Here is a 12,500-nt window from a genome sequence, read left to right as displayed (position 1 = left end):
ACCTAGTGCGGCGGTCTCCAATCTTATCCGCAAAGGGCCGGTGTGGGTGCAGGTTTTCATTTGAGATTGGAGACCCCTGATCTAGTGGAAAGCCTTCACAGAAACTGGAGAACATTAAAACAGGGGGAATTAATCTGGAATGAGATGATAATCTGAATGTCATGCTGTGAATCATATAATAAGATTAGTCGGTCAGGCACGGATGCAAAAACACCAGGCATAGACATGTATACAAGTTACTGGGAAATATGATTGGAGGAAGTGAATATTAAATACAGCAAGAGATGATGTGTGGAGCGCAGCCTAGTTTACAGTGCAGTGCTGCTGTAGACATACGGAATATCAAAACGACCTTCTTTTTTTTTTTTAATTCCAGTTGCGTTGTGTCCGCGCACATTGCTGATGATGTACGACGAGGGCAAATGCATCTGGGTTTGATCAGAAGAGTCTAAAACCAGACCAACACTGCAGGAGGGCACCAGGAAAAATCCCACTCAGATTAAGACCTCGTACGTCGGGCAAACACGCCCAGTGTGAAAAGCCACCTTATACACGTTAACGGTCATCCATCAGCATGATTTATGTCTGTGTGAAAAACTTGTATGGTGCCTACAGGTATGTGGCGTACCTAGCAGGGCAGTGAGTTTGGGCAGTAGGCCCACCTGCACCATCTTGCTGCGGAGGCCTGTGTCGAAGGAGAGGTTGAGGAGGAGACGCAGCGTGACGTTCAGCAGATCCTCGTGATCACAGGGGACCAGCTTAGCCAACTTCTCCACAGTGTCTGTTTCAGCCTACAATACACACCAAGGCAGCATATCATACAGAGTGAGAGAGAGAGAGAGAGAGAGAGAGAGAGAGAGAGAGAGAGAGAGAGAGAGAGAGTAAGAGAGAGTAAGAGACTGAGAGTGAGAGAGAATGAGAGAGAAAGAGAGGGAGAGAAAGAAAGAGTGAGAGTGAGTGAGAATGAGAGAGAAAGAAAGAGAGAGAGAGAATGAGAGAGAAAGAGAGGGAGAGAAAGAAAGAGTGAGAGTGAGAGAGAGTAAATGAGAGTGAGAGAGAGAGAGAGTGAGTGAGAGTGAGTGAGAGAGAGTGAGAGAGAGTGAGAGAAAGAGAGAGAATGAGAGAGAAAGAGTGAGAATGACAGAGAGAGAGAAAGAGAGAGAGTGAATGAGAGAGAGACAGAGAGAGATAGAGAGATAGAGAGAGAGAAAGAGAGAGAGTGAATGAGAGAGAGTGAGAGAGAGTGAGAGAGAGTGAGAGAGAAAGAGAGAGAGACCAAACATAAAGAGAAACAACTTCAGGTAAAATATAAATAATTAAATAAGACCTACTCTACAGCAGACGCCTGCTCTGCTCTACACTTCTCGGCGTGTGTGTTAAGGTCTGCTGATGAAGCTTTAGCCCGGCTTGTTAAGGCATCTGTGGGCTACTGCAGCTGTAGCCACAGCCACATAGGCTTGAGGAAACCTGAGACCTATTACAGCCTCACTACCCCACTTCCAGACCAGCTTTCAATCCTAATGACTGTTACTGCAATGATATATGGCTGCCACACGGCACAGTGACACCATCAAAAAAGAAATAAATAAATGGGTCGAGCTGCTCATGGCTACATGTGAAGTCCGTCACCATGACGCAGATTTAGACTACGGAAGAAGACTCCGTTCTCACCTCAACATGGAGCGGGGTTTTCGGTCAATTATAGGGTGTGTGTGTGTGTGTGTGTGTGTGTGTGTGTGCCTCACCATATCGTTCTTGTTCTCCAGAAAGATGCTGAGCTTCTTGAGAAAGGACACGACCAGAACCAGGAGCTCCTCGCTTTCCCGGTCCAGTGTTTTCACCAGCAGGTGCACTATATTTTTGTTCCTCATCTTCAGCTCTATGCGCGTGTCCTCAGACAGGTTCAGCAGCAGGTACAGAGACACTATGGGGTGAAAAGATGAACAACATAACCTTGCCTACAGTACCTCCGTCTCCAATCCCATGTAAATACATATGGGTCTGATGTATTACCTCTGAGAAGCTGTTCCTGCTTGTTCAGCAGACTATGGTACTTCTTCAGCGCTTTCTCATACTCTTTCTTCACGTTCTGGTTCTCTGGGTCTTCCTCCCGTTTAAACAGTCAAGGACTTTTATCTCAAATCAGAAGCGATATTAGTGATACACCTTTATAGGGTTTTTTAGGGTTAGGCCATCCTTAAAAATATTTTGGTTTGCACTAACAGTAAAAAAAAATAAATAGCTAGATAGATAAATAAATAAATAAATAATAAAAAAGTAAAATTTTGGTGATGGTGATGATGTACAGTAGGTACGACTTTAAACAAATTAGCATATCGTGACGTCACTGACTGGGTCTTCAACCCGTGCCTTCGGGAGCATCATCGCAAACCTTATTGTGATGCCGGACAGTTTTTCCAGAACTTCGTGCCAAGTTAAAGCGTAGTCGAGCTGTTTTAATGAGTTTTTTAGATGTATCATGGCGCCCGAACCCGTATGACTTTGAACGGTGACGCGAACATTTTGTTTACTGCAGCCGTCGTTACCGAGCGCGAACCGTCGTCTCTGACAGTGAATGAGAGAGAATGAGACGAAGCGAACGCACAGGCCGCAGTGTGACATCCGGGAACCGATAGTGTAAACGTAGATGACGTCACGGGTTCTTATTTAAAAGAAAGAACGTAGCCTTCGTCTGTATGTAGGCCGAGGCGATTTATATATTTACAATACTTACTAAAATATAATTATTATTATTTTATTGCTTTTGTATTAGTTGTCTGAAGAGTAAGATCGGTCTTAACGCAAATCTACAACCGGCAAGTCGGTCGGACTTAAAGCAAAAAAAATAAAATAAAAATTTGAGTCGGCCCTAAACTGACAGGGTCGGTCGGGTGACGGCAAACAAGAATATTTTTAAAGATGGCCTTATGAAACCCTGATCTGAAGCTTCCGCAGTGTTCACTCTACACCACAGTCGTGTGAAACGATTCAGTGTAAGAATGTAACAAGTCAAAAGCCCTATTCGGACGGGATTAGTTCTAAGTGGGGGACGTGGGGGGTAAAGTAATTATTACCAGAGCTTCTCTGTGATTTTAGTCCCGTCCGAATGCGCCATCTCGGTAATCATTATGGACAATGTCAGTAAAGATTACGGCGACTTTTACCTTCTGTAAAAAGGTCCGGAAAAATGACCTCAGGTAATACTGATCCCGCCCGAATAGACCCGCTGTAAATATGTACGGTAAAATTCCGTCATTTCCTGTTTAAAAGTAGTTTTTGGCGCATTTTGCAAGCATGGAGGTGCTTGAAACAGGAAGCAACGTCATACACACATGACGACAAGGAGGTTACTGTGGTGCGTAAAGCGAGTTACCCCTCCCACTTCTGCTAGTTTTACTGAGACGTCTTGTCCCCCGCGAATTGGCCAATTAATATTACAGACGTCCTGAGGTAAAATTGCATTACTCCACGTCCCCACGTAAAACTAATCCCGTCAGAATAGTGCTAAAGACACCCAATCAGAAACTGATCAGTGCTTCAGCTTTGTATCATGTAATGTGTACAGTCACTACCGCTTATCCGAACTTCTCGGGTCACGGGGAGCCTGTGCCTCTCTCAGGAGTCATCGGGGATCGAGGCAGGATACACCCTGGACGGAGTGCCAACCCATCACAGGGCACACACACACTCTCTCATTCACTCGTGCACTACGGACAATTTTCCAGAGATGCCAATCAACCTACCATGCATGTCTTTGGACTGGGGTAGGAAACCGGAGTACCCGGAGGAAACCCCCGAGGCACGGGGAGAACATGCAAACTCCACACACACAAGGCGGAGGCGGGAATCGAACCCCCAACCCTGGAGGTGTAAGGCGACCGTGCTAACCACTAAGCCACCGTGCCGCCCCACGGCTGGACAATGAAAAGGAATTAAAAAAAAAATTAGAATAAATTCATATAATTTTTGTCTTTAGGTGACTTAAAAACAGCCCTTCTGACCGCTGACCCGACTTAACCACCTGACCCCTGTGTGAATGCAGACTCGCGTTTACCACGCAGAAAGGATATCAGCTCTTTTCTTCTTCTGCAGCTCCTCCTGCCACAGGTCGTACCTCTTCAACTCGTGCTCCATGATGTTCATGCAAAGCGTACCGATCTTGTAGTGAGTGATCAGTGCGTGGAACTGGATGAAACTGGGGAAGGAAGGAATGAAGGAAGGAAGTGATGATCATTCGTATGTTTTGACCCTGAGACACCAAACTCTAAATATAATGTTCAGCCATGCCAAGATAAAGTTTCAGCTAGCACCCAACGTGATCTCCAATCCAAGATGGATGTGAACCAAATCCATTTTGCAGCCCAGCTGAGAAACAATGAACTCCACTTGAGCCAAGAACAACCACGGGATTTCACAGTCATCTATTCAATCCCTTACTCTAATTGGTCTTGACAGTAGGCATTATTATTATGATTAAGCAATTTCGCACTATTATTAAAGGAAAAAAAGAAAAAGAAAAAGAAAGAAAACAAGAGCCTCGTAAAAGTGGCTCCGACGTTCAGTCTAGAAAGTTTTAGAGGAGGTTTTAATATCCAGCTTAATACCTGGAGAAGCAAAAGAAGACGTAGATGATAGTGGTCGCCAAGTCCACGCTCTGCTTCCAGTCCTCCCTCAGTACACGGGCCAGGGCTCCCAGAGCCGCCTCTGTGGTGGCGCACGCACACGCACACACGCACGCACACACACGCACACACAAAATACAATACTCAATTTAATTAAACCACAGTACACACTTTCATGCACAGGATCATATGTAGGCCTTAAAAATACAATCTGTAATTAAAACTTACTTTATATACTTTTAACCGTTTTTTCCTCGCGGACCGGTGAATGTTTTATCATTTTACCTCGGCCCGCTGGGGGTGGGGGGTGGTGGCTATACAATTAAATAAAAATTAATAATTTTAATTTAAATGTATTTAAACATGCCTTTTTAACTCACTACAACGCTAAATCAATGAGAACCCTGAGCTTGTTTCTTTACAACGAGACGGTTCCATCTGGGGTAATAGGAGACGATGACACCCGAAGTGTGTCGCTTATGTCCAGTTTATTCCGTTGTTTTGTTTCGGTTGCCTTCACTGCAGAAATCCCCGCTTCACACAGATAGCATGTCGGACATGGCGATAGGGATGTAAGTGCTGTGGTGACAATCTCAGGGTATTCCGCCATGACTTTAATCCAGAACACCGGCAGAGTTTCTAACTTCCTAACGACGTCTGTTTCGTGCTCATTTTTGCTAATTTGTGGGTTAAATTTGAGCAAACACAATATACACGTACACCAAGCACTGTTAAACATGACAAAGTACCGGTGAACAGAGAGAAGAGCGATACACACCTTCTCTCTCCACCAAAGCTACAACACCACTGCCGCTCGCAGCCGCTCAGCTCCAGACGTCACCTAAACCTGGCCCGATATCATGATATTTTGCGCATGCGCGGTATCGGTGCGGCTTTAGGTCACGTCTCTCAGCTCCCGGTTAACCTCTCGTCCATGGAAAGTCGCACAGACCCGAGAGAAATACACCACAGTAAATAAAATGGAAATCATCTAATGTTCCTTGGGCGGCCCGGTACCATTTGGTCCACGGACCGGGGTTTGGGGACCACTGCTCTAGACATTTCCCTCACCTGATAGTGATTGTATTCAAAGTGAACAATACAGTAAATTGCGTGGCATTCTGGGAAATCTCTATAAATGTCACATTAACTAAACTCTGGAAGCCAGCCATTGAGAATTGCGTTCCTCTGCCAACAACATGACAACGCTGATATCTCCACCTTAAGAAACATAAAATCATTTTACCCAAAACGATGTGGAAAAGTTTTTCATTTGTGCTGCTCTCTCCCCTCGCCTTGGATATCTGTCTGTAAGGATCATGTCGTATAAAAGCAGTGGTACATGCAGCCAGTCGGCCTAAAACTGACTAAACGTGGACCAAACCTCGCTGTTCTCACGGTCAGAGCAAGCTTTTCAGGGGCTGCAGGTCTCAAAGGAACGGAATTAAGAGAAATCGGATCTTTTCGTGATCAGATACGGATGGTGGAAACGTCAGCAGTGCTCCGTCTCATCGTCATCAAAACCGAGGAAGATGAGAGAACAGCTTTTACACAATCGCTACAGAAGATTTCAAATGGGTTAAGTGACTGGATAAAGAGATCTGGTCGTTCTCTGTGGTGTTTTTTTATACCCGGTACCACCCCAGGGACACAGGTCACACACACACACACACACACACACACACACACACACTATGGAGAGTTTAGCGATATCAATAAGCCTATAGCACATGGTCACATGTCATTGGACTGGTAGAGGAAACTGGAGTACAGGTCTTCACGGGTCCACTTAGATCTGAAAACCCGAGTTCTGACCCAAGACCCGAGTGGGTTCGGGTCTAAAAGTTTCACGTGTACCTCGGACACGGGTCGGGTATAATAATAGCGCCGTCGGGTCTCGTGTAATTTAAAATGAATGTGTTTTTACCGAACGGACCCGAGAAGACCCGAACTACTGTACGTGTGTGTGTGCCTCGACTCGAGTCCTTTTCCAACCTCTCCTGTTTGCCAAGACCGCCTGCGACATGCGGCTGGCGACGTGCGGCTGGCGGTAAGCTAATTTTCGTTGAAACAGACCTGTCAATCAATTTTGAATCCACGCTGTAGCGGTTACTTTAGTGTAGAGTTACGCAACAATCGGGTCCAGTCGGGTTAAAAAAAAAAAAAGCCAACGGGTCGGGTCAGACTCGGGTCAAATTTTTTTGGGTTTGTCTCGGGTCGGGTCTTTCTTAAAAAAGAAAAATGATAACAATGAAAGGTAGAATTATTTACGGACATCGCTATAGGAGAAGTTTGTAACAATTGAGTTGAAGTGAAGAACCAGGGTTAGGACATGGTACATGAGGCCCGCTTGACTGTGAGCGGGAAAACACAAGGGGAACGACGGACGAGGGGTTAAAGCGACAGAGAGCGAGAGCGAGTGCAGGTTACAGAGAAGAGAAGAAGGGTCAGAGGACCCGGGAGCTCCGGGACGAGAGGGGAGGAGAGGTCACGTCTCATGCGGCTTGAGAAATGAGACTTCCTCTGTGAGCGGACATGCGCGTCGTGCTGCGGCATGTGGCCCCTGGACCCCTCTCGTTTCCGTCTGACCCCGTCGTGACTCTGTTTGAGCCTCGTCGCCGTTTCCAAACTCGGTAAAGGTAATGATTTCTGACAGGTTTATAAAGGAGTTAATGCGTTGTGACAGAAGGGATGGACACTGGACGTGTGGCACTGAGCCGTCGGTGTGTGGTGAGAGAGAGAGAGAGAGAGAGAGAGAGAGAAAGAGAGCAGCTGGGAAATAAAAGGAGAGTCTGTGTATGCGCACATAAAAGTCCGACGTCACATAAATGCCACAAAGCTTCCTGATATGTGAATTACGGTTGCAGTTCAGTGCACCGTGTAAGGAGCTTGAAAACCGTTACAGCTCTTAACCCAGGGATAATTTCATCAGAAAGCAAGTGCTGGGTCTCCTTGAACAAATATTTATATTAGTAAGTGCCTTTGGTTGGTTGGTTGGTTGGTTGGTTAGTCGGATCAGATTTCCGCTCCTTATTCATGCTGGTTCACCAGCGACGCTCCTCGTCTCCATTTCGGTCTCAGCTTGTTTAAAGGAGAACCGACTAGTCTATTGGAGTTCAGAAAGTCTCAGTACGGCTCTGTTATTTACACTACGCAAATACTGCGAGCGCATACCATAATACTTTTATTTCTAGGTGCCACAGATCATCCGATTCCTGATCTTTCCACACAGACAGAAGGTTTTTAACTCGGCTTTGTTTAAATGCCGATTCAGATTTGATTCCAAGTGAAGGTGCGAACTGCTATAGGAATGATTGTGCTTTCGAATACAAAAATAATCACACCTCCATCCATTCACTATAAAACCACACTAGTGGAAACGAACAATGTGAATTTAATGGTTAATTCGGGGAATGATACAGTAGCTGAAGATACTTTTATACCGTATGCTAATAAAAAAAGGATCGACGCTGCTACGTGGCTGTAAATATCCAGATGGCTATAGATTCTCATTTATACTGGATCATTTATTTTACTTTAAAAGACTGTGGGTTTTCCCCCCTCAATCTCAGACCCTGAAAACCTGCTTTCAGGAACACATCCGTGTGAGTAAATAAGAGCGCCGAAGCCCCAGATGCTATTTGCAGTTATACGTACTCAGACTTCAACTCGAGTTACGTTCTCAAGCTCCCACTTTCTCTCCGTTCTCACTGGGACGCATTGAGTTTGTATGGTTGAGTACTGATGTCGCTCCGTACCGTTTTGAAGCAGCTCCTCCAGGTTGTCAGGATTACGAGCCAGCTGCAGAATAAGCGTAGCTCCTCTGATTTTCTCTGGAACGTCCTCGTACAGCAGCTCCACGTAGTCTTCGATGCTGTTGATATTGGCCTCCTCGTCTAGCTGCAATATCACAACGGAGCGTGCGTCATGCCACTAAACTCGCCATCGTAACACGCTAATCAGCTCGTGTTTACACCAGCAAGCGACAAGGCAACGAACAGTTTGTCAGTTATGAGCAATTTGGCCAAAAAAAATACATTAATTCATTAGTCCTTATCGAGTCAGTGGGAGGAAAAAAAATCCTGTTATTCTTGACAAGCCATTAAAGGCAACTCATAAGCTGTGTCCCAAATGATGCACCATTTACTATGTACTCTAGAATCTAGTCTTTAAATGTTAGCTGCGTTGTATGTTAACGTTTCTTTTCGTAGCAAATGACGTCAAACGCATTTAACATGAAACACTGAAAAAATAATAAAACAACATGGGCTAATTTGAAAAACGTCTGCCATGTTTTCTCATCCGGCGTCAGCACGTGATAGCCCTGCCCCTCTTCCACTATGTAAGCAAAGCTGCAAGTGTTGAGTGTGTAAAGCATCTAAGGGCCTTTTTACACCCGGTCACATCGTGTGTGTTCTCTGATCCGATAGCTATCTGATTTGTTAAAACTGTTCCATTTACATCAGGCCACATAAACACGTCTCGGCGAATCGGATATCGATCCCATCTTTCTGCTCCCGCCCAAAATGCTGATATATTTTACCTCATTTCCGGGGTAATTGAAAACGAACACGTTTTGGTGTATGCGGTTTTCAGAATGCAATCAAAAAGAAGATGAAAAAACTCGTTACGACGGTTATGCTACAAAAAAGATCACCTACGAGTGACGAACTTCCGTTTGGGAGGAGTATAGCGCTGACGTATGTGGCTAGAACAACCACATTCATCTGAGGCGCATCCCAGACCACCTCCTGAAGGGGTTCGTACCATCGGATTTATATCCGTCTCGTAAACGTTTCGGGGGGCATTTAGACCTGGTCTTTTTACCTTTTACCGTCGGATAGCTATCGGATCACAGAAAACGCATGAAGTGACCGGGTGTGTTCACTGTGAACACAAGTGTTGCTTGTTCACTTAATACTCAGTAAACATCACATCGATGAACACTGATGCTGCCACCACCATGCTTCACAGCTTGGATGGTGCTCTTCGGTCTCCAATAGATTGTTATAAAGAGGTAAAAAAAGATTCATCTCTGATGTGAAACGTAGACCCGATACGACCGACGCGCCAAGAGAAATGCTGAAGTTGCAAAAAAAAAAACAATCACACAGTAACATACTGCCCGAAGTGATGGAATGAACTGATTTACCTCCATGCCTTCAAAAGGAGCTGGATCTCGTGGCTTTATCTGCTTCTTCTCTTTTATTTCTGTACATTAGAAACAACAAAGAATGCTGAGTTATATGTACAACAGGACTTACTTAATCCTAACCAGATGAACATAACTACCCTCACTAGTCCACCAGACGAACTGGGATGTCACTGCACATGCTGCTTCGTACCTGTAGTTGACTTGCGGTTCTGCAGGTAGAAGAGCAGTCGCTCCACTTCTGGGAGCTTGGAGGGTGAAATGAGTTTGCATTCCTCCACCACTTTCCGTGCCAGCGAGCCGATATCCGTGCTGGCAGTAAGGCTTTTCAGACGAACACTGAGAGAAGGAATGTTTGTGTCCATGTTATGTTTGCTGAATTTTTTCACCATTTGTTACTACTTATTTGTTAGTATGAGATCAAAATGAATCAATAAATGAACGAATCAATGAACCAATCACTTGTTAGTACTTATTTGTTAGTATGAGATCAAAATGAATCAATGAACCAATCACTTGTTAGTACTTATTTGTTAGTATGAGATCAAAATGAATCAATGAATCAATGAACTAATCACTTGTTAGTACTTATTTCTTAGTATGAGATCAAAATGAATCAATGAACCAATCACTTGTTGGAACTTATTTCTTAGTATGAGATCAAAATGAATCAATGAATCAATGAGCCAATCACTTGTTAGTACTTATTTGTTAGTATGAGATCAAAATGAATCAATGAACCAATCACTTGTTAGTACTTATTTGTTAGTATGAGATCAAAATGAATCAATGAATCAATGAATCAATCACTTGTTGAGAGCATGGAATACTCCACAAATGGTGTCCAAAATCTCATACTCGTGCACTATTTTAATCCAAAACCTGAAAACGTACATTTTCTGACAAGCTTTGCGTTCCCCAAGCATCGGGCCTCCTATTTCTCCCATAATAGTCGCTTCCACTTCATACTGGACAATAAGGGCTTTCTCTGTGGGATGGACATCCAGACTTCCTCCCTTGACTTTCCTATGGAGTATAAAGATGATGTATTTATACACTGTACCCACACTCATTAGCTCATAAGTTCATCAGGCACACAGGCATACTGCTGGTCAGTAATCTGTTGGTGGGCACACTGAAAAAGTCAATGTCAGTGGAAAGAGACTTGTGTAGGTCTAGATATCGTTTAAGTTGTACAGACGTATCTGTGTAATAGGACTCAGTCTCTACTGCTGTGGATAATCCAACAGATATGCCCAAAAAATCTATAACCTTAAAGATAATAAGGTTATATGAATAATTTTATTTATATGGATCCTCGTACTAAACAACCAACACACTCAGAAGAGCACGAGTCCCATTTTAAATGTGGTTCTCTGCAAGATTTCTTTTTTATGTCATGTCGCGTTTTTGGACAATTGACTTACTCAGGTGTGTTATTCCGTCAGTATTCATGTTTATTTGCATTTGATTTCATTTGCTGAAGGTAAAACTGAAGGCACAAAAAACAAGCAGGAAGTGAAGGCAGCTGAATTAGAGGCCTGGCATAACATCACCATGGTAGAAACTCATGCCCTTTTGCCACCGAGGCAGTTTGAGTGCTGCTTTGAATCCTAATGTAGAACCAGTTCTTTCTGTTTCGACCGCCAAAGCACCGGCTCTGAACCAGGAAAAGTGGTCCTTAAGTAGCACCAAAACGTCGCAGGTCTAGACTTAAGAACCGCTTGCGTCAGGGGCTGTGGGCGGGGCTACTGTTAGCGCATTTGATAACGTACCTTAAGTATACTAATGTTTAATACACTTTTACTTTACTGCAATATGACACATTATCATCAGCACACATGATAGTAGGTAGCTACATGCTAAGGCTAACTTTTTTCTGTGTTAATGATAAAATAACGTCATGTACTTTATCGATTACAACCTCCGTTTATACAGATTACACGGAGCCGCACGTACACGTTTTATTCGCCGCGTTTGGATGCCGATGTAGGTTCACAAAGCCATGAGCATTAACAGTAAAGCAACATCCGCCATTGTTGATGTTGTGTTTGTGTTTGCCGCTGTTGCGCTGACGTTGCTGCGCTGGGAAACGACAGACAGTGACGTCAGACTCGGCTCGGCTCTGTGACGGCTCTCTAGCCGGTGGAAAGGCAAACCGGTTCTTAGAAGGTTCGCCAGTGGAACCAACTTTGAACCAGCACCAGCACTAGCTCTGAACCAGCACCCGGTTCTTTTTGGTGGAGAAGGGGCATTAGTGTCTGATGATTAATCGAGTGTTAAAAATTATTATTATATACATACATATATACACATACATACACACATATATACACAAACATACATATACTGTACAACCCCTTGCAAAAGGTATAGAATCACCCCTCTCAGAAGATGTTCATTAAAATGTTTAATTGTGTAGAAAAAAAAACCAAGCACATATATGCCACAAAAGAAATTTCACTCAACGATCCAAACGTCTGGCTGTATAAAACACTTAAAAAAAAACAAACAAAGAAAGATAACTATAGTCAATTACAACGGTTTTTACAGATCAAACAGAGGAAAAAAATATGGAATCACAAATCTGAGGAAAATTATATGGAATCACCAAATAAAAACACTACTAGTACTTTGTTGCACCACCTCTGGCTTTTATAACAGCTTGAATTCTCTGAGGAATGGATTTATCTAATGACAAACAGTATACTTCATCAATCTGTCTA

General features: G+C 43.8%; 1 protein-coding gene across 3 annotated transcripts in view; it reads right to left on the bottom strand.

Moving 5' to 3' along the window:
- Positions 1–12,500, bottom strand: part of kifap3a (kinesin-associated protein 3a) — a 26,747-nt gene that overhangs the window by 11,550 nt on the left and 2,697 nt on the right. For 2 of the 3 annotated variants that reach the window (XM_027163393.2, XM_027163394.2), the window contains exons 2-10: positions 10,669–10,800; positions 9,968–10,113; positions 9,775–9,833; positions 8,381–8,522; positions 4,605–4,704; positions 4,071–4,195; positions 2,014–2,112; positions 1,746–1,924; positions 629–791 (exon numbers count right to left, since the gene is read on the bottom strand). In XM_027163393.2, coding sequence (XP_027019194.2) covers positions 629–791; positions 1,746–1,924; positions 2,014–2,112; positions 4,071–4,195; positions 4,605–4,704; positions 8,381–8,522; positions 9,775–9,833; positions 9,968–10,113; positions 10,669–10,800 — 1,145 coding nt within the window. The remainder of the gene's footprint in view (positions 1–628; positions 792–1,745; positions 1,925–2,013; positions 2,113–4,070; positions 4,196–4,604; positions 4,705–8,380; positions 8,523–9,774; positions 9,834–9,967; positions 10,114–10,668; positions 10,801–12,500) is intronic. The other variant, XM_047801774.1, reaches the window with a different exon arrangement.

The sequence above is a fragment of the Tachysurus fulvidraco genome, chromosome 16, assembly GCF_022655615.1.
Source record: "Tachysurus fulvidraco isolate hzauxx_2018 chromosome 16, HZAU_PFXX_2.0, whole genome shotgun sequence".
Classification (NCBI taxonomy): Eukaryota; Metazoa; Chordata; class Actinopteri; order Siluriformes; family Bagridae; genus Tachysurus; species Tachysurus fulvidraco.
This window is presented reverse-complemented; position numbering and strand designations above follow the sequence as displayed.